We start from the raw sequence: 21,058 nt of genomic DNA, 5'->3' as shown, positions 1-21,058 counted from the left end.
ACCCTTCTGCTCTTCTAAGAAATGCTGGCGGGGAAGGACGTTTGTCAAGAGAGGTTTGGAAAACTGAGCTTAACTTAGTCTTTCCCATGCGATGTGCCAATAACGTCTCCTTTGGCAGAGCTACGTGATCGCCTTAGCGATAGTCCACAGCTAGGACACTGGAAGCAGACTGTATGATGAGTACGGGTGATGCCTTGGAAGGATGATGTAAAAGTCAGGAGCTTTAAAAGCAGAAGTTTGTCGGGGTTGTTTTTCTTCTTAAATTAAACCTTCAAAAAAAGGAAAACAAAGCCTTAGCTATAGCAATTCTTTCAGTATTAGAGCTGTCCATCCTCAAATTGCAAAAACAACAAAGACTCGTTTCGATATAAAAAAGGGGTGGTAGTCAATGAAGTTTTACTACAGTAAACCCTTTGTAATTAATGGACCTGACTTAGGGCTTATCCACACTTTCCTCTGCTCTTTTTAGGCATGGTCTGTGCTTTAAAGCTCCATATCTGAGTGTTCTTTCTTTTGCTCCAGAATTTCCCCTGTGATAGATAGATAGATTAGATTAGATAGAAACCATTCTTTAAAGCTGAATTGGAGCAAACAGCAATCCATGGAAAGCCCGAATTGAGGTTTGCTCCAGTTGAGCACTAAAGATCAGGTTTTTGCGGGGAAAGCTCCAGGGAAAACACACATTTTCAGTGGGTCTACTCTGAGTAAAACTCAATTGACTACACCCAGAATTTCTTTCTTACGACTTTTTTTTTTTTTTGGAAGGGATTTGGTATCTTAAATATCACTGCATTGTCCCAAAAATTTTCATACAATTCAGTAATCTGAAAAGGAATTTAAAAGTTAATAAGGAAATAACCCAAAGGCTTGCATTATTCAGCAATACAACTATTTGATATGAAGTGGAGTTGCTGTGTATCGATAGCACTTTGGTTGCTATATGCAACTTGATTGTAAAAAGCTGCCTTAGTGTGCGGGTGATGATCTTTCCTAAAGATTACAACACTGTTAGACAAAGTTGTGCAAGGGACACTGGCTTCCTTTTGCGGGTGTGTGTGTCTCTTGTGTGTACAGACTTCGTGAGAGTTTGTCTGAAGGTGGTGAGAGGAGAAAACCACACTCCTTATTTCAAAGTGTGTGAGGCTGCTTTTCACGGACCATGCCCTTCTGTCACTCAACTGACATCACATGTGATGTCAGATGTGGCACAGGCAAAAGCTGTGGCTGTAAAGAAACGACCTTAGAGTCTGCTCCCAGTTTTCCCTTTGCGAGCACACTTTGCATTCAGCGCTGTTTACCTTTGATGTTGAATGCAAGCTGCACAGCTTTTGGCTGGAGTCGGATCCACCTGATCTCAGGTGGTATCAGGTGATTGACAAGTGCGTGGTGGAGGGTTGACCACAATGTGATGTGGCCCTTTGGGCCCTGTGCAGTTTACTGCTCCCGCTTTAGCTATTTGCTGTGGAGGTCTCAGATTCCGTTGCCTTATGGAGGTTATGCCTTTATGAGAGAACATTCAATAAACCACTTAATTCGCTTTGCACAATGTTCCATGGAGCCTGTTAGACATTCTGAAAAATAAAATGTTCAGGGTACAGCAAGTGATATTGCACGTACATATAACAGCTTAGGTCCCAGTTGCTTTATCAGTTCAATCGATTTCACAGCCAGGCTTTCTCCGGATTATAGTCAGAAATTGTTACTGTACTATACACAAAGCAAGCGATAGTTATTATTTTTCATCCTCCTGTGGATAAAAAAAGAGGAATTTAAACTAAAATTTTCATTGCTTAAAACTGAGGGTGGGAAGACCTTTCCTCCCCCTGATGTTGCTGGACTACAACTCCCATCATCCTTTACCATTGGCTATGCTAGCTGGGGGACGCGGGTGGCACTGTGGGTTAAACCACAGAGCCTAGGACTTGCCGATCAGAAGGTCGGCGGTTCGAATCCCCGTGACGGGGTGAGCTCCCGTTGCTCGGTCCCTGCTCCTGCCAACCTAGCAGTTCAAAAGCACATCAAAGCGCAAGTAGATAAATAGGTACCGCTCTGGCGGGAAGGTAAACGGCGTTTCCGTGCGCTGCTCTGGTTCGCCAGAAGCGGCTTAGTCATGTTGGCCAAATGACCCGGAAGCAGTACGCCGGCTCCCTCGGCCAATAAAGCGAGATGAGTGCCGCAACCCCAGAGTCATTCGTGATTGGACCTAATGGTCAGGGGTCCCTTTACCTTTATGCTAGCTGGTGTTGATGGGAGTTTGAGTCAAACAGCACCTGGAGGATCCTCACCCTTGGCTTAAACAATTTATAGATTTATTACATTTATATCTGACCTCTCCTCCAAAAAGCTCAACAGTTTTCCCCTCCTCATTTTATCCTCACAACAACCCTGTCATGTAGTTTAGACCAAGACACAATGACTGGCCCAAAGCCATCCCGTGACCTTCATGTCTGAGTGAAGGATTTTAATTCTTGATCTTTTGGTCCTGGTTCCAACACTCCTATGCCACACTCAGAAGAATGGTCCTCATCTTGAAGCAGAGCTACATGTTGTAAGGAACCAAGGCTGGGCTGCTTCTGAAGTCAGTAGCTATGCTGAGATTTCTCTCACTCCACCCCCAAAATTCCAGTAACTTAGGGGCATGGAGTCTGCGGTACTCCAGTTGTTGGTAGGCTCCTTATTGTCTTCTTTTTGGCTGTGTAGGTTAGGCCTGATGGGAGCTGGAGTCCCACAACATCTGAAGAGCCACAGGTTCTCCATCCCTGTGTTACTGGAGTGTGTGTGTGTGTGTGTGTGTGTGTGTGTGTGTGTGTAACTGGAGTAAAGTGTAGGTCAGCAATCAAAGCAAAACAGTGAGGCCAGTGAAGTTAACTCTTTATTCAAGAAACCAAAACAGCACAGGTCTAGTGATCCCAGCAGCTCGTCCCAGTAGGTCTTGCTCCAATAAGGCAGTTGCGAGGACTGAAGGTCCTGCCTTCTCACCACGTCCTAAAGCTCCTCCTCTCCAGAGTCTTTCCCAAGCAGTTGCAAACAGTGGCTGTGCACAACCCCCCTCTGTTCTGCCCTCTTTGCATGTTCTAGGAGACCAGGGGTAGGGGAGCTGGTTGCAGCAGGAGGGGGAGACTCCCTGGTTTCTTCCGTAGCCTGTCTCCGGACCCCATTCCCCTCTGCCACAGCCTCTTCCTGCTCTTCCAGCCTCTTCCGACACCACCTCCTCCCAGTCTGCTCCCCCTTCTCCCTCTGACCACTTATCGTTGCCCCCCCACCTGGGCTTCTTCCCCTTGGGGGTTCCCCAGCTAGTGTCCCCCCACTTCTCTGCACCCAGCCAGTCCATGACAGCGTGTGTCTCAACATGGCCGCCTGTGTCAGCCGCATACGCTATCCCTGTGCTAACTTCTCATGCACACTCCCATGATGTCAGGAGCAGGGAGCTTGATGAACGCCCGCCACTTGAAGTGATCATCATGGGCTCCCTCTAACATGAAGTCCACCATCAGTTAAAGAACTCCTGGTTGTGTTCTGACAGTTTTAACCATCACACATAGGCAGAGCTTCCTTCGTCTTGAATTGCTGGAGGCATTGGCTTTTTCTTGTGCTTTTAAATGTGTACGGGTGTCCTTTGCCCTCTTTTCTTTCTGTTTCAAGAAGAAAAAAAATCTCAAAAGAGGAAGTGAAACAGGAAGTCTCTTTTCAGTGCCTGCTTTTAATATTGCAGGTTGCCGTTACCATCTTCTTAAAGATGCAGCTGTTTCTTTTGGAACTGGCTCTGTACCTGAAAGTTGCATAGTGAGCAGTGCAAATCATTACAGTCTGCTGGTTTGCCACCAGCAATCGGAAATGATTATTAGCAAGGGTGTGAGATAAACTCTTGTTGTTCTCTCTCTCTCTCTCTCTCTCTCTCTCTCTCTCTCTCTCTCTCTCTCTCTGTGTGTGTGTGTGTGTGTGTGTGTGTGTCGGAGAGAGAGCGCTTCCCCTGAACTCACCCACTACTTTTTCTAAATTTCTTTAAAATCTCTGAGAGATAACAGCTGTCACCTCTCTAGCATCGGAAGGGTTAAGATCCTCTTCGAGGAAACTCGCAAGAAACAGCCCTTCCTTCTCCCCTCCCTCCTTCTCTTGCTCAACTTGTTTCTGACTTCCTTTCCCCCAAACTCCCTTACATGACAGCAGCCTTAGCAGCAAGCAAGGAGGGTTTTCTCCCCACACACCCCGCACTATAAGCTTATGGATGGATAGGTGTCCGGCGTTGCTCTTCTTGCACTAATATCTCTGGGAAACATGTCCCTAAAATGGAACAGATTATCCGACGTACCCCAGATCACGGTGAGGCTGATAGGACGGTGGCACTTGGAGGTAAGAGTCTGTGTCTCGCCAGACGAGCGAAGGAAGCGGCCTTCTACTGAAACAGGCCATTGGGCCATCTACCTCAATACCTCAGTCTACCTCAAAGGCTCTCCAGGGTTTCAGACAGGGGATACTCTCAGCCATACCTGGAGGGAGATGCTGGGGGTTTAATCTGGGACCTTCTGCATGCAGAGCAAATGCTCTGCCACTGAGCTACGGCCCTTGGATGCTGAGGCGTGTGTGTGTGTGTGTGTGTGTGTGTGTGTGTGTGTGTGTGTGTGTATGTGTGTGTGTGTTAAACACAGAAAGCATGAGTTGGTTGCGCCTTATTTGTAGGCTGATGTCTTGCAAGTCCAGGTTTGACTGTCCGGTGGAACAAATCCTCCAAAAACAGTTTTTTCATTCTGGTGCGGCCTGAACTCTCATGCCATCTCTACTGGATTTGGAAGAAGATTCCATTTTATCTGCTTTCAATGATGGGTCGTGGGTTTCTTTAAAAAACAAACAAAACATTTTTTGATTGGTGTTTTGAAAAGGCCTTTTCCATTGCTGAAGCTGTTATACACCATTTCCTGTTTTCTAACTGAAGCCAGTGTCTGCCTGCCCGCCTGTCTTTCTTTTCTCTCCTCCTTCCGCCCCCCCCCCCTTTTTTCTCTCATTATTGGAGTGAGGCTGGTCCTAAACCAAACAAAAGCCATGCAATCCCTTAAAAACAAGGGCTATGTTTGTTGGGGAATTTAGAATCTTGGTGCTTGCTTTGGTCTTGCTGGCTGAGAAGCAAAGCGCTCAGGTAAAAGATACTTTTTTAATGGACAAATGGATGCTTAAAGTCCTGGAAGTGAGAGATTGTTGACTCACACAGAAGTCTTCTTGAGCCATAGGTGTTGAGAAGAAAACTTAGAATTCATGCTGCGCGTGTAGGCGTCTTGTTAGCCTCTTTGAGTTATCCGTGCTCTTTGATGTCAAAAGGAGAAGACGGGATTAAGCAATAATGCTACTTAGTGTTTACACAGTCTTTCCAGAGCCTTCAAAGCATCTCAAAACATATTAACTGAGTAATCCTTGCAACAGCTGCCTTCAATAAGTTGGTGTTATTTACCCTCTCTTGTTTGTTTGCTTTTTGTAAAAATTCGACATCGCACCCGTCATTTCAATTAGGCGTCTTACAAGTATAGAATAGAACAGTTCTTCGCAGTTACAATATATGGAACCAGTGTGGCACAGAGCTGGGGAGCGAGGCAGTTCTGGGTCCAGATTGCTACTCAGATGTGAAACTCACTGGAAGACCCTCAGCTGAAACTCCCTGTGACCAGCACAAACTACCTCTCAGGCTTGTTTTGAGGACACAGTAGGAATCAGCAGCCATTAACACTTAAAAGCTGTGAAACATTGAGAAACCCTGGCAAATAAAAAGTCCCTTGTTTGCCAAGAATTCATTACTAGTCATGTCTCTCTGTGGGGAGAGTTCCGTGACTGTAGTGCCACCACCGAAAAGGCCCTTTCTTCGGTTGCAACTCTTGTCACCTCAAACGGACAGAGGCCTCCGAAGATAATCTCAATACTTGGGCAGGTTCATTTAGGCATAGATGACATTCCTTAGGTAACCTGGGTCCTAAACCAGCAAACAGACAGCTAACCAGTGACAGTATTTAAGAACCGTTCTGGTATGTTCTTTCAAAACTGGTCTCAGCCAATGCTCTAGCAGCTATATCATGGCCCTCCTGGATTTTCCAAATAACCTCCTACAATGCATAAGAAGAGCCCTGTTGAATCAGGCCAGTGGCCCATCCATCTAGCCTGCATCCTGTCCTCACAGTGGACAACCAGATACCTGTAGGAAGCTCACAATCAGAACCTGACTACTACAGCATCACTCTCTGCTTGAGATTCTCAGCAACTGGCGTTCAGAAAGATATTGCCTTCCCAATGGCTATGCTTAATCTGGCCCAAGCTTGCTCTGTTCAGGAAGGGTTGAAGATAAGAGAAGTGTGTGTCGTCAGGCCACTTAGTAAGTTCATGACTAAGGTAAAATGGTAAATTTCACGATGTTAGCCGCAGCACCAAGCAACTTTCTTCCAGCATTCTTGGGTCTAGTTCTCACTGAGGCGATAAACCTCCATCTGGGTTGTACCATTTCAGTCAGGTGGGGGCCTGCGTGACAGAATGCCTCTCCTTATAAAAAGCATTTCCTTTACATGGAAAACTTGCATGTCAAAAGACAAGGATTTCAGCCTAGCCTTTTCTGTGTAGGTTTTTGGGGTTATGCGTGCATGAGAGAGAGAGTTCCATCCTTTGAGACCCCACGTGGTTCAGCACAGATTCATGTTCAGCACATTGAGGCAGGAGGGCTGTTTGTAAAATTAGCTTTTATTCAAGATTTTCTTGTGTAACAAACAAACAAAGGGGTTAAATCGGCAGAAGGGCTTCTTGAGAGTAAGAGTAAAGTTCCTCAAACGCTGTGTTCAGATCATGTTGTGGGGGGGCAGGGACACAAGGTGTGCGAAAGGCAGATGCAAAAAAGAGCAAAATTTCTTCCTCGTCACTGTTACTTGTGGGGTAAAAGTGTGTTTTCCTTTTGCTCCAACTTGTTTTTGCAGACTGAAGGATCTCATTTGAATCCTAAGAATGGCAACGTTGTAAATTCCTAGTCCTCAATGTTCCAGATGCTACTGAATATTTTAAAGCAGCAATGCCCAGTGTAGTTGTTCTTTGTTCCAGTTATTTATTTGGGGGGGGGGGGCTATGTTTTTCACCCAGCAATGTCTCTCCCAGATTAAAATTCACGATTTGTATCATTGATAGGAGTTCAATATTAATGAAAGGTTCCGTGGTTTCAGAAAAGAAGTAAGTTTCGGATTGAAACTGGCTTGACAGCAAGTGTAGTTTTTAGCAACTCTTGGCGCAATGTGTTCAGCGAGGGTAGCCAACATGGTGCAGTCTGGAAACTGACAGGCTCCCATCAGCCAGCCAGCATGGTCTAATTTAGGGAAGTTTTTAATGTTTAATGTTTTATCGTGTTTTTAATATTCTGTTGGGAGCTGCCCAGAGAGGCTAGAGAAACCCAGCCAGATGGGTGGGGTATAAGTAATAAATAATAATAATAATAATAATAATAATAATAATAATAATAATAATATTTTCTAATGGCCAGGGATGGTGGGAGTTGCTGTCTAGCAACATCTGGAGGCATTATGCAGGCCACCCCAGGTTTAAGGCCACAGTCAAAGCATCTTTGCTTAGTAGCCTCCACTACTCTCCCAAGTCATTGCATCCTTGGAATCAGGGTAGCAAACTTAGACTCAGGATAAAACACCTATGGAAGCCACAGCAGACAAACAGCCCAGCCATGTTCACGTTTACTTGAAAGTAAGTCCCACAAAATTCAGTGGTGCTTACTTCCGAGGAAGTGTGTTTATAGAAGGATTGATGCTTCAGACAGGCCTGGTTGAAAGAAGGATTGCTAGCTACAGCTGTATAACTTTGCATTCTCGCTTTGGAATGTAGTGCTTGAAATGGGGCTGATAAGACTTCCCTCAGGGGTTACAGTCAGAATTGTAGGTATGTGCTGTGCTCCTCGAGACACTTAGGACTGAATTCAGAGAGACATGGAGATGCAGAATTACGTAGCAAGTTACCAAGATTTGCATGTGTCATCCAGGGGGCTCAGAGCTTTTCCTCCTGAAGACTGCAGGGCTTGCCATAATTTTTGTAGCCGTTCCGCTATCGCTGCCAACGCTTTCAGCTTCCCTCCTGCAGTTAACTGTGTCGCTGCCGCTCGGGCAGCTGCTTGGAACGGATAGAATTAAACAGACTTGCAAATCATCTTCTGTCCTCCGATAGACTATTAGAGGTCTGTGGCTTGACAAGTGCCATAAATATCTGCCGATTCATACTAAATATGACCGAGTTCATCAGTCATAAGAACATAATAAGGAGACTGCTGAATCAGACCAAATTGGGTCCACCTATCCCAGCATCCTGTTCTTATACTAACCAATTGGATACCCATGGGAAACTCAAAAGAAGGACTTGAGTCCAGTAGTACTCTTCCCACTTTTGATGGTCGGCAACAGGTATTCAGAGGCAATAATGCCTTACCTCTGACAGTGGAGGTAGACCATTGCCCTGTGGCTAAACAACCACTGATATAGCCTTATCCTGCATTAATTTATCTAATCTCCATGTTTTTTAAAAAAACATCCAAGTTGGTGGCTATCACTGTGATAGACACCCACTATTTGTGCTTTCCAGAAGCAATTAAAAACATATTTCTTTGGAATGGAGGTCTTTCGTGGACTACTTAAAAAAGCATTAGAGTCAGATGAAATTGCGAGTGGGATTTGAGATAAAAGCAAGTGGAAGAAAAACGACAAGATAATCGTAATAGAGGATTTTTGGTTGTAGATAAAGATAAAATGCAGAAGAAAAGGTTTGAACAAAAGCACAGTGGAGGTGAGAGTGGGAAGTCAACTCGTGAAATAATGTAATTGTTTGATTTGAAGGTTATTGTGAAAATGTTTGAAAAATTTAATTACACGCGCACACATTTTTCTTTCAACGGGCTTTTCCAGCTAGATGAAAATATCTCTCCCGTAGATGTTTGCTTTGTGTGGCTTTTAAACCTAGCTTGTTATTTTTTTGTACTTAAAAACAACCACCACCTAGTTGACCTGTTTTTATGATACATTTGTAAATTGCCTTGACACACGCAAAGAAAGGTGATTCATAAATTAATAAAAGTGCAATAGTAGAAAATCTTACAGGAGTGAATGTCCGCAGGCACTTGCAAAGGTAGATACTTACAGCCTTGGTCATGTGGTTGATTCAGATGTGCCTCATTCTGAGTGTCCACAGCCAATGACTCAGGACTGAGCTTGGTGTGAGACAGAATGGGAGGTAAGAATACCTGTGGTGTCCAGTGATATGGCTCCCAAATATGTTTTCCCTCAGGTGAAAAGTGTCTTACACACACACACACACACACACACACACACACACAGAGAGAGAGAGAGAGAGAGAGAGAGAGAGAGAGAGAGAACAAAGAGCTCATTGTCTTTGGGGTTTCCCATCCTCACACATTTCTTTTCTTTTCTTTCTTTTAGGAAAAAGAGAAAGATAAGGATAAAACAAAAGAGAAGGACAAAGACTCCAAGGAAAAGGACAAGAAGATGATAAATGGGCACCTCTTCAGTGCCACTCCGACAGTGGGGCCTGTCCATTGTTGCCATTGTTTGAAGCCTTTTAACAAGGACTCCTTTGCCTGTGCAAGTGAGTGGCATTTTTCTGCCCTGTGTTCTATTGCGGACAGACGTGTGGAGCATTATTTTCCAATCAAAATGTAGATGGGTGATGGTGAAATTAACAAAAGTGGCTGCCATTTTGGTCCCAGAGAGCAATTTAATAGACTCCAAATTGGTTCCGACAATAAGGCCAATTTGGACACCCGGAACAAGCCAAATTTATTCATTTTATATCTTGCCTTTACGTGTTATCCACCCAACAACCTTGTGATGTAGGTTAGGGTGAGAGTTGGTGACTGGCCGCAAGGTGACCCATTGAGCTCCATGGATGATTTGGGAGATTTGAATCCAGTCTTCACCCAGCGCTAAGTGTTGTACAAAGTAAACACTAGCAAAGAAACAAGGACCAAAAAAAATCATTAAAAAAAATCCAGTGTGCTGTGGCGGAGTTAGAGAGTGTTGGACTTAGACCAGGGAAATCTGGGTTCAAATTAATGGATGATCTTGAGTCAGTCTTGGCTTGCAAGGTTGTGGATATAAAAATGGGGGTGCTGTTCTTTGTTAGAGTCCTGGTGTGTGTTCCCCCCCCCCCCGAAGTTGAAATCGGGAGGTGTTTGAATGGTTAAGTGTCAGTAGGGCTGAAACCCTTTGCCCTTGGTGTATGACATCATTGCAAAAAACGAAAATCGGTTTTGCAGTCAGGACCATTTTCATAAGGAAGTATTCATGAAAATCCTTGCTTTCCTGTTCTGATTTTGCATACCTATTCTAATGACCTTCTTGACTGCAATGCATTCATTTTCAATCACTTCTCACACATCTAGTAGTTCTGGTCTTCAGTTTATATGCTTACTAGTTCGTTCACATGACTGGGCAAAAGGTGATTCCTTTCAGAATGTGAAATTCTGTTTAGTGATACGGGTGAATACTGAACTGTTGTGTACGGAAGTAGCCAGAGACAAACCCCCTACTCCTTTCATTCTAGGAAACATAGCACCAAAATCAGGTCAAAATTATTATTATTATTTCCAGATATAAAATGATGGCCTTACATCTAACAAGTTAGTTTCCTGGGGGAGGAAGTGTTCAGAAGGGGAATAGAATATTCCTTGTATAGTCCCTTTTAAAACCTAAGAATTCTGACCCTTATGCCAGGGCTTTTAAAGTCAGCATGTGCTGTGAGCCCTTAATCAAAATGGGTTTGGGTTCAAGTGAGGCTTTTGAGCAAAATAAGTAAATAAAACAAAGCTATCTGTTAAACGGACATTGGGTTGGGGGATCTATACCTGACTCACAGGTTGTGACGCAATTCAGTATTTTCCTTTGCCTAATCGCCTAACGTGTGCAATGTCAAAACTGAGCCACGTTATCTCCAAGGGGGCATTTCCTTGTCTGAGAACCTGAAGTTGCTGGTCTGTTGCTATTGACTCAGGTGAAAATGCAAAGGTTAACCGATTAGACGTTTTTCTGTTGCCCAACCAGTATTGACTGTGCCGATGACGAGGATTATGAGAAACGAAAGTAGCTCGGCTTTCTTCGCACCCACCCCCAAAGTGTTGTATGCATAACATAGCGCCGTAGGACTTGTGATGGGAAGAGTTGACAACTTACTCTGATGTTCTGTGACAGCACATAACATTTCTCTCCCCCAAGAAGCTCAGAGCGGAAATGGAAAAACATAGCTTAGTTAGGCAGCTAGTTTGGACAGATAACAGCTCCCATAAGTGCTCATCTTGCCCAGGAGTCAGATTGGCTGTAGCTGTTTTATCACAAATTCTCTATGATGGCAAGCCCAGGTGTGATGGCATAGGGTGTGTGTATAGCAAGACCAGTGCTCCTTGTGAGTTCTGCAGAGGAAGGAATGGGAAGTGAGTTTTAGGTACCTACAAATTGCGAAGGGTTCCTTTACTGGAAATCTGAGTAGTAAGGGAAGGGGGAAATGGAGAATGTCTCTATTTACTTTGATGTTGGTCCATTGGCTTTCTTTTACATCTCATTTCCTGCTGAACTTGATATTTCCCCATTCTTCTGCATTTTAAAGTTGGAAGATTTGGTGGCAGGGTGATAGGAGGAGTCAGTCTTTCTTTCTGGTGGCATAAATAATTAACATGAAAGAAAGCAAATTTTAGCTGTCCCGATGGCTGCTGGGCACCTAAGGAGGTCTGAATTGTTAAACTCCGAAGACCATCATGAGAAACTAGGCAAATATTGACATGTGCTGCTGCCCTTCATTTTATACAGGTTGTGGTATTCTGGTCCATAAAAACTGTAAGGAGAACGTGGTTGCTTGTGCCAAAACCAAAATGAAGGTAAGAATGGTCTTGTTTCCTTTTGTGCAAAAAAAGAGACAATTATCCAAAATTTTCTGTTTGTGCCTAGAAATCGTATGGTAGTAATATGACCAGGATGTCCAGAGCACAGACCTCTGATTTTTAGAAGAGCAGGTTTTCTCTGACTTGCAAAATCTCACGTCTTCTGCTGTTTTTAAAATGTTTGTTTATTCAGTATTTTTTTTCTACTGCGGAACTCAAAGTGACCTACAAGAATAAACAAACATGCATTAAAACCAGTTTAAACAGAGAAAAATATAAACCTCATTCCCATTTTGAAAAGGCAGGACTTAAACATCGCATTCCCTGAATAAGACAGCAGATAATTAAAAGTCAGAGGTCTAGGAGAAATTGTATTTGCCTGTCACCTAAAGACAGGTAGATAATTTTTTGTACTTCTTGATTGTAAACCACTTTGAGGTTTGTTTGGTTGTTTTTTACAAAGTGGTTTACAAATCCCTAAGAGATTTACAACCATAATTTAAGACATGCAGAAAGTTAAAACCACAATATGTAATGATAGCGCCAGGCGAGCCTCTCTGGAATAGCATTCCACAAGCAGGGAGCCACCATTGAAAATGCCTGTTCTTGTTTTCATGCTCTCCAGACCTCCCATAGACTGGGCACATGGAGATGAGGATTTCAGGGTCCGTATCAGTTCATACTGGGGACAGTTCATATATTGGTTTCTAGCCCTGGTTCTTGCATATGTGAGAACAAACTTTGGTTCATCATCATGGTTAGCTTGAACAAAGCAAACCATGGTTGGGCATATTTATTCTGTTGATTTATATACCGCTTAACTACAGAGGCCTCTCAAGCAATTTTCAAAAGTTCAGTACAAAAGAGTAAAAATCCACTTAACCTATAGAAGCAGAATTCAGTTAAAATGTCTGCTGGAATGAAACAAAAGTCTTCAGAATACTAACAAGTTGGCTGTGTCATGTTTTAAGGGTAAATGTGGAGGTGCCTTTGTATGTTTTAAGCTCCTTCAACAAATTGTTTCTAATGCAGAGTAGCAATTCATTTGTTCTCTTTATTCTTTCCATCTCCAGAAAGGAGGAGGCCTTCTAGTCAATGATACTTCCTCGTTACCTACAGTAATTATGAGAAATAAGCGTGAGTACCTTTTCCCCCTTCCTTCTTTACTTCTCGCGGCAGCACCTCAAAAGTTGGCACCAGGGCTTTTTTTTCTTTTCTTTTTGTAATTGTGGCATAGAAGAGGTTGTATGTGCTTTAAGATCATGAGCAGAATATAAGGTGGTAGCTAGTGCTGGTCACATTACTAACATAGGCTCATTAATTTCAGCTGGTCTACTCTGAGTAGGACTTTTCCAGCATATATTTTTTTTTTCTTACCTCGGTGGTGCATGAATTCTGAACGTTGTGCTGAAAAGGCAGCTGCAAAGCTTTGTAGCTATGTTTGTTCTTCTTATACCACTTGTGATTGCCGTGTGTGTGTGTGTGTGTTGTTTAATTCTGTGTTTTTCACTTGTACTGATGTGTATTTTTATTCACGTTATTGTCAGTTGCTATAAAATTCTCACAGGCCTGTTGACTGTAACTAAAGAGATGGTGACAATATGTCCCCCTTTGCAGCCTCTCAGCCAAAGGAGAGACCTCGATCTGCGATTCTAGCCCCTGATGAGAACACCGTGACCTCCATGTTCAATAGCAGGCGATCCCAGCATAACCCTTCCCTTTCGAAAAGTGTCTCCATCCAGAACATTGCTGGGTAAGGGTCATTCTTTCTGGGCAGGTACATTTGGCGCTAATAAGTGCATGGTTTGATGAGTTGAAAAGTGAATAGAGGCACAGTTCAAAGGAAGAGCCTGTGAAGAAAATCCCAGGCTTAGTTCCTGGTTATTATTATTTTGCAATTGGAAGGATTTTAAGTGGCAGGGTTGCAAGAGAACCCTGCCTGAAACTCTGGAGAACTGATGCGAATCAGAGTGGAGAGTGACTGCCTAGATGAATCAGTAGTTTTACTCCTCTGTATGTGGTTTCACTTTGGGGTGGAGAAGCTACAGGCTATGGGCCATGTTTGGCCCAGCACGGATTCCATTCTGGCTGTTTCTGCCCAACCCTGTCTACCTGCTGTTATATGTCTCTGCGTTCCATTATACGTAGGCTGGATTGACTACACAAAATAATCACCCATGAGGGAACTCTTGTTGCGCTGCTGGCCCATGCAGAAAGCCTCTACTGCTGCTGGTCCCAAACATTGTGCAAAGGATGGGTAGGACAACCCAGTTATCAGTCACTGGGTGTCATAATGTCAGGTGATCAACAGGAGGTTTGCCCTGCCCACCTGTCAGCGTTGGCCCATGAGGATGGGGACAGATAACAATCCAGCCCACCAAGCCAAAAAGGTTCCTCACCCTTGTAAGACAACCTGGTGTGTTGAGTGGAGGTTCACACCTTCGTATGGTGAGATGATTTAAAGTATGGATGGGGAACCTGTGCTCCTCCACCAGGGTTTACTAGAATCCAATGCTCATCAGCCCTAGCTAGCATGGTCAATGGTCAGGGACGATGGGAGTTGGGAGTTTCAGTCCAGCAATAATTGCAGAATCACAGGTGTCCCATCCCTGGTTTTGGATACCATAACCACATCTGGGCATATATGCTATCCCCTGCTGGCAGAAGGATGTTAATAGTCGATGTGTTTGAATAATTGGAGATTTCAAGCAATGGATAGAGGTAGGAATGCTATTGGAGGAATGGGGGTTGCAGGGGAGAAGATGCAGGCAGCTGCCCCTTCCCCATCTCATATCGCACCCTCCCTGCATTCCTCAGTGGAGACCCAGGTTTCCTGAGTCAGCTGTCCAGCAAAGGTAAAATTCTGAATGGCCTGTTCTTTTCTGCCTCTTTGTCCCTCCAGAGTTGGGAATGATGAAAACATACTTTCATGGAAGTTCCTCTCCCAGTCAACGGACTCCTTGAATAAAATAAGCCGGGTGAACGAATCCATGGAGTCATTAACAGATGAAGGTAAGTGGCAGCAGTAAAACAGGCTCAAGTAGTGATCATAAGAAGAGCCTGCTGGATCAGGCCAATAGCCCATCTAGTCCAGCATTCTGTTCTTACAGTGGCTGAAATCAGCAAGCAAGATTCAACTGCAAGTGGTGATAGTTTGAAGCTTCCTATGTGTACAAAATGTCCTTGAAAACATCCACCAAATCAGATTAGGTCTATTGTAGATTGCCTCCTGATGGACTAGTTTTACTATGTGCAAATATATTATTGCAGGCACGTCCAACTCCCAAGAGACTGTGATCTACTCCCAGCGAGGGTGTGGGAGAATGGACTGGAGTTGTTGAGCTTTTTGGGGGGATGACTGACAAGGCTCATCAAGACTGATGGGCTTTGTAGCCAGATAGCATCCGGAGGTCCAAACTCCTGTGCTACAGCCTAGACACAAGATTATTGCCTCAGTTAGAACTAGGCTCCAAATTTAATTGCGGCTAGCAATTACAATTAGGGGTTTCATTTTTATAACACAATTCTCACACTCTTATATACTGGTCTGGTTTGCATGTCATGGTGATCCAGTGTTTTTTCCTGGAGAGGTATTGCACCCACTTTGCTCCTTCCTGGTTTTTGTTATCACAGCAAGGCAGCTAAGCCAAGGTTTGATTTACCGTATTTACTCAAATCTAACGCTCACCGTTGTTGTTGTTGTTTTGCCAAATTACATAGATAAAATTAAGGTGCACATTAGATTCGATGGCACATTTACATTCACCAGCAAATACTTTTTTTATTTTGTTTCAAGGTTCTGAAAACTGAGGTGTGCGTTAGATTTGATGGCTCATTAGACTCGAGTGAATACGGTACTAAGTCACCTGAGCCCAGGATCATGGTTTAGCATTTTCCTTCTTAACCACAGCCTAAAAATCATAAACCAAACCTTCACTCCAGATTGTGGATAAGGGGGAGAGATCTTAACCACAATCCCAGTTTTGAAAAGTGTGCTAAACTAAACTTTGGTTTAGTTGCTGCAACTTACTAAGCTAAAAGGATGAGGGAGAAGAGTGGCTACAATCTCCTCCTTGGGAGATCACACGTGGTTTGGGTTAGTATGTGACTGCTGCCACTATGTGGCCTGCTATCTTTTCATAGTTCCCAAATCAAATGATTACTTTTTCTGTTCAATGTCTGAGTAGGTTGTTTTGGACCTGGAAACCCAATTTCTTTGTGCGCCAGGACATAGCCCATCCGTTAATTCATTTTATCTAGGCACAGCTAAGACACACAGAATGGTGTCCTTTCAAGCAGCAGTGAGCAGTGGCTGCTTTGGTAGCAGATAATTTTTTTCTAAAATTGTATTCAGAGGACAAGTAAGCAGTTTCCTGCTCGCTCTCGCTGCGCGATGTGCTGCTATGCTGGATAATCCTCGGCTCCAGCCTCATCTGTTAATTGCTTTCATAGCTCGAATTTGCAGGCTTCGCAGAGCCCCTTTCAACCATTCTGTTAATTTCACCAGAGTAAACAAAGGCGGATAAATTGCACCTTAATTACAATGCAATTACATGTCATTACATAAATGGTTCGCTCTTGGAGATATACACTGTAATTGCGGATTTACTAAGCATTAACTACCAAGTAACTTATGGAAGACTTTTGAAAAACAAAAGGGGGGGTAAAAGAATTACACGGTTACCCGAATGGAGTTTAATGGTTCTACAAACGATCATCTCAACGCTCAGTAATGTGATAAAGACATCAAAGCGACCTTTAGCCAGTCAGATTTTACTGTGCAACAGCATCATGAACTCAAACCACACTGAGGGTATTCCTTCTTGCCTGCACTCAGAATGGGATAAAAAAGACCCTTCCCCCAAAATTATTGCTTGGGGAGGTTCCCTTTGCCCTGTAAAATGCACCACCCTTCCTTCCTCTGTTCATCTCTACTAGTTACTTCTCCAGTCCAATTCACATAATCATGTTTCCCATATTGGTAACACATAAATGCAAATAATGGCTGTAGCTCTCCTTGTTTGGTCAACTTCCAAGCCCCTGGGGTGTAAAGCTGAAGGAGAGTAAGCTTCAGTAGGAGCAGTTCAGCTGAAGAGGCTGAGTGCAGATTTTGGAGACCCAATAGAGGCCTGGACTCTACCGGGAGAGTTCCCAGGGAAGTCGCAAAATGCTTGCTGACTCTGCTAAGTCCTCGGTTGAATCCTTGCATCCCTAGGCAGGGCCTGATGCCTCCCAAAGCCTTGCCTCTTGAACTAAAGTGCACTAAATTGTAAGTGGCGCATTGGAATGGCCTCGGTGGTGCTCTTGTCTTCCCCAGTGGAAGATAAGCAAGCCACCGGCAGAAAGAACTTGCTGGGGTGGAGAGGATAGAGCTTCAGTGCTAGCTTCCTTGCAGATGGGTCTCTGTTACTTACTAGGAGAGAGCAGGACAAGGTGTTGAGAAGAGTGAGGCGAAAGCACTGGCAGAACCAATCTAGTACATTTTCATTGTGCTGAACCGCTTCTGGGTGGTGGGTGGAACAGGTTCATGTGCTCAAATCCTGGCTCAGTAATCCAGAATATTCGTGAGCTCTGTGCACCCATGTTACCCCTTTGCTCCCACTTGGCTCTCCTGTTCATGGAAGTGGGGAAGCAAATTAGGGAGCTGCACTTTTCCTTTATGTGTGAACTGGCTTATGAAGCTGTGATCTAAAGCTGGCTTCCAGCTCTTGGTTTTTGTGTGGGTTTTTTTGAATCCTTGAACCATAGTTTCCAGCTTCCTCTCTTGCGCGAAGGGGCTGTATGAGGAAGCACAGAGGGTCAAGCACATCCTGGCTTATTAAGCCAGGATTTGATTGTCTGAAGCTCCCCACCCAAAAGGTCTGAGTTGCTCTTCCAAAGTTCAGGATCCGCTAACTCAGATTCTGACATGTCTTCAAGGAGGTTCTATGAATTCTGCGGTCCTTAGGCTTCCTGGACAGGTGATCCTAAATTTGGGTCATCATCTGATGAGACGCTAATACTAAATTTTGTAGCACATGTATTGTTAAAAGCATCAACCCTGCAGCTCAGCAAACTTGGGGATAAAAATACTAGGAGCATTTGTCATTCAGATTTCCTCTCTCCACTACCCAGGTGCAGATATGAATGAAGGCCAGCTCATGGGAGATTTCGAAACAGACTCAAAGCAGCTGGAAGCCCAGTCCTGGAGTCAAGTCGTAGACACCAAGTTTCTCCGGCAACAAAAGAAGGATGTTGTGAAGCGGCAAGATGTCATTTATGGTGAGCGTCACAATTTAATGCTAAGACAATCAAAATTCTGCAAGCACAGAGACAAGATTCTGCAACCTTTGTACAATAGCAAAAGTGTGTGATTTCTCTTTTTTACATTTATTTCTTCTGCTAATCCCAGGAAGGGATAAGGTGGTATAGAGACGACTGAAGCCCCTTTCCCCCAATCTCATTCATTATTTCAGAAGGCATTCTCTCCCTCGGTGTTTTCTTTTTCTTCTAGAATTCATCCTTTTAAGATTCTGTTGTTTGTTTTGTTGTCCTGTTTTATCACGTTGCTACTGTTTGATGTGTGTATTCTTTGTAGATTCTTGTTGCCTTTTATATTGTCTGCCTCAAGAAAGTTCTGATTTCAAGTATAGGAACGTCCTCAGTTACTAAACCAGAGCTGAGATGCTTCGAGAGCCAAGTTCTGTGACCCAGGGATGGGGAACCTCTAGCTATAGAGGCAGATGTGGCCCTCCAAGCCTTTTTTTATCTGGCCTTCAGGAATCTTTGCACTCTGTGGACACACTCCTAACTAGTCCTGCTTTGCAATGCCTTTGAGTATTTTCGCCTATGTTGCATGAGCTCTTAAACTCAGATGATTCTTCATGCTTGTTTGGATGGAGGGTAGAAAAAGGTATATTATAGAGGGGATACCAATGTGATGCCATTTGAACGTTTCTAGACTACAACTCCCATCAGCCCCGGCCAGCATGGCCAGTGGTCAGGAATGATGGGAGTTGTGGTTGGACAACATCTGGAGGGCAGCACCTTGGCTATCCTTGGTGTGTAGTTAACCAGCTTACTATATAAAAGCAAAATTAGCCAGTGGCGTAGCGTGGGTTGTCAGCATCCGTGGCAAGGCAAGTAATTTGCGCCCCCTAACCCGTGGATTTGCGCCCCCTAACCCTAACCCCCAGATGTTGCGCCCGGTGCGGCCGGCCCCCCCTGCACCCCCCACGCTACCCCACTGAAATTAGCATGAGTTGCTCTTTTGCTTCTGGCCCATTGCTGTCATGTGGCCACTGGAAACTTGCCTAGAGGGGACTGTGGCCCCATGCTTGTAATGGCCAGTGCTACATTTTGTGGCTTTTCTCTGCTTTTCCGGGCCCTTCTCTGCTAACATCCCCTGTGTCTGTCTTGCCTTCACCCCTCTCTGTTCTTCTTCAGAACTGATGCAGACGGAAATGCACCACGTCCGCACCTTGAAGATCATGAGCGACGTGTACAGCAGAGGAATGCTGCAGGAATTGCAGTATGAGCAGCAGATGGTGGAAAAAGTCTTCCCTTGCCTGGACGACCTGCTGAACATCCACACCCAGTTCTTCCAGCGGATTCTGGAGAGGAAGAAGGAGTCGCTGGCGGACAGAAGCGAGAAGAATTTTGTCATCAAGAGGATAGGGGACATCCTTGTGAACCAAGTAAGCACTGGGAAGTGTATCTGAGGGCAGCGCAGGGCACAGAGCCTGTGTTTCAGTCCGCCTAATCTGGGTTGCACATGCAGCAAACTGAAAGCCATGATTCTGCGTGAGGAATGGCAGAATTCTGCAGCCTCTGTTAGCAAATTAAGTGTCTGTTTTGCACAATTTATTCTGCCAGGTGTGAGCAGGAGCAAATAGCTATATCAGGTCCTAAAGTCCCCACGTCGCTGCAAATCCTGCTCAGGATTGAGGCAGGATCCAGCCGTTCTAGTGAAGTCAAAGGCAGTATTTGCTTTTGTAAGCAGACCTATTCGATTCCTTGCAACATCTCTGTGGAGCGCTCCAAATGATGCTGTACAGTGATGCATAATGATTGACACTTACATTATTTATTTTGAGATTATTTTAAACATTCACTTGATTGGAGTCAGATAGCTCTTTTAGTGAATCCAATGGAAAAACACGCAGCAGCAAAACCACAATGGGAGCAGAACTGAAGCACAACAGAAGGAACGACATGTTTACTGAAGAAGGGGCACAACCTCAGGGAAGTCAGATTGCATAATTCATAGCTCTCTGAGGTCCAGTTATGACCCTAAATGTGTAAAAGGGACTTTAAAAAACAAAACTGTAACCCTTAATATTATGCAAAAGTGTCCCAAGTTGATCACTGACATCATCGGGGGGGAGGGGCACTATTAGTGGTCTCCCATGGATCAGAAACACAGCTTTGCATCAATAAGAAGTGATGCATTCAGTGCTGTGGGCCCAGTTCTGTCAAACTTCCTCCCTCTAGAAGTCAGACAGGCCCTGTCCCTGCTAAGTTCCAGGTGTCTGGTTATAACCATTTTATTTCGGAAGGCTTTTGCATCATGGATGTTCTTCCTTTAAATTTCCAAGAGATTAAATTTCTAAGGCTTAATTTATGGGATTTTTATAGTTGTAAGACACTCTGAGACATAAGATGGTGAAAAGTGGGACATAAGTAAACAACTATAAATGAATAAAAGCATTAATACCACCGTGAGTGCCACCACTTTCATTTTCCCACAAAAAGTGCTAGGACGTTTAGCACAAACCATGGTCTGCTGTGATGTCTCAACTGAGCGAGTGGCTGATGATTAGGTTGCCTTACCCACTTGGGGAGACCGCTGGTGAACTCTTAACATATGTTTTAACTTCTGGCAGTTTTCTGGGGAGAACGCTGAGAAAATGAAGAAAACCTACGGCAAGTTCTGTGGGCACCACAATGAGGCGGTGAATTACTTTAAAGACCTTCATTCCAAGGAGAAACGGTTTCAAGCATTCATCAAGGTAACACCGGTGTTTTGCAAATGTTCTCTTGTATAGAGGTGGGGTAGGGAATAGGGGGAAGAAGCCATGCAGGTGAAGTTTCTTGTATATTGTGCTTCCTCCTTAAAAATCCAGATTCTTTCACCAAAGTCAACCACATATTGCAAGGATAGGGAGCCTGTGGCCCTCCAGATAT

The 21,058-nt window shown here is 44.2% G+C and overlaps 1 protein-coding gene across 7 annotated transcripts in view; it reads left to right on the top strand.

Moving 5' to 3' along the window:
* Nucleotides 1–21,058, top strand: part of AKAP13 (A-kinase anchoring protein 13) — a 245,561-nt gene that overhangs the window by 206,891 nt on the left and 17,612 nt on the right. For all 7 annotated transcript variants that reach the window (XM_077918966.1, XM_077918969.1, XM_077918967.1 and 4 more), the window contains 8 exons: nucleotides 9,444–9,609; nucleotides 11,823–11,890; nucleotides 12,967–13,030; nucleotides 13,511–13,646; nucleotides 14,796–14,905; nucleotides 18,008–18,154; nucleotides 19,319–19,569; nucleotides 20,758–20,883. In XM_077918966.1, coding sequence (XP_077775092.1) covers nucleotides 9,444–9,609; nucleotides 11,823–11,890; nucleotides 12,967–13,030; nucleotides 13,511–13,646; nucleotides 14,796–14,905; nucleotides 18,008–18,154; nucleotides 19,319–19,569; nucleotides 20,758–20,883 — 1,068 coding nt within the window. The remainder of the gene's footprint in view (nucleotides 1–9,443; nucleotides 9,610–11,822; nucleotides 11,891–12,966; nucleotides 13,031–13,510; nucleotides 13,647–14,795; nucleotides 14,906–18,007; nucleotides 18,155–19,318; nucleotides 19,570–20,757; nucleotides 20,884–21,058) is intronic.

Source organism: Podarcis muralis, chromosome 14 (assembly GCF_964188315.1).
Source record: "Podarcis muralis chromosome 14, rPodMur119.hap1.1, whole genome shotgun sequence".
In the NCBI taxonomy this organism is placed as follows: Eukaryota; Metazoa; Chordata; class Lepidosauria; order Squamata; family Lacertidae; genus Podarcis; species Podarcis muralis.
This window is presented reverse-complemented; position numbering and strand designations above follow the sequence as displayed.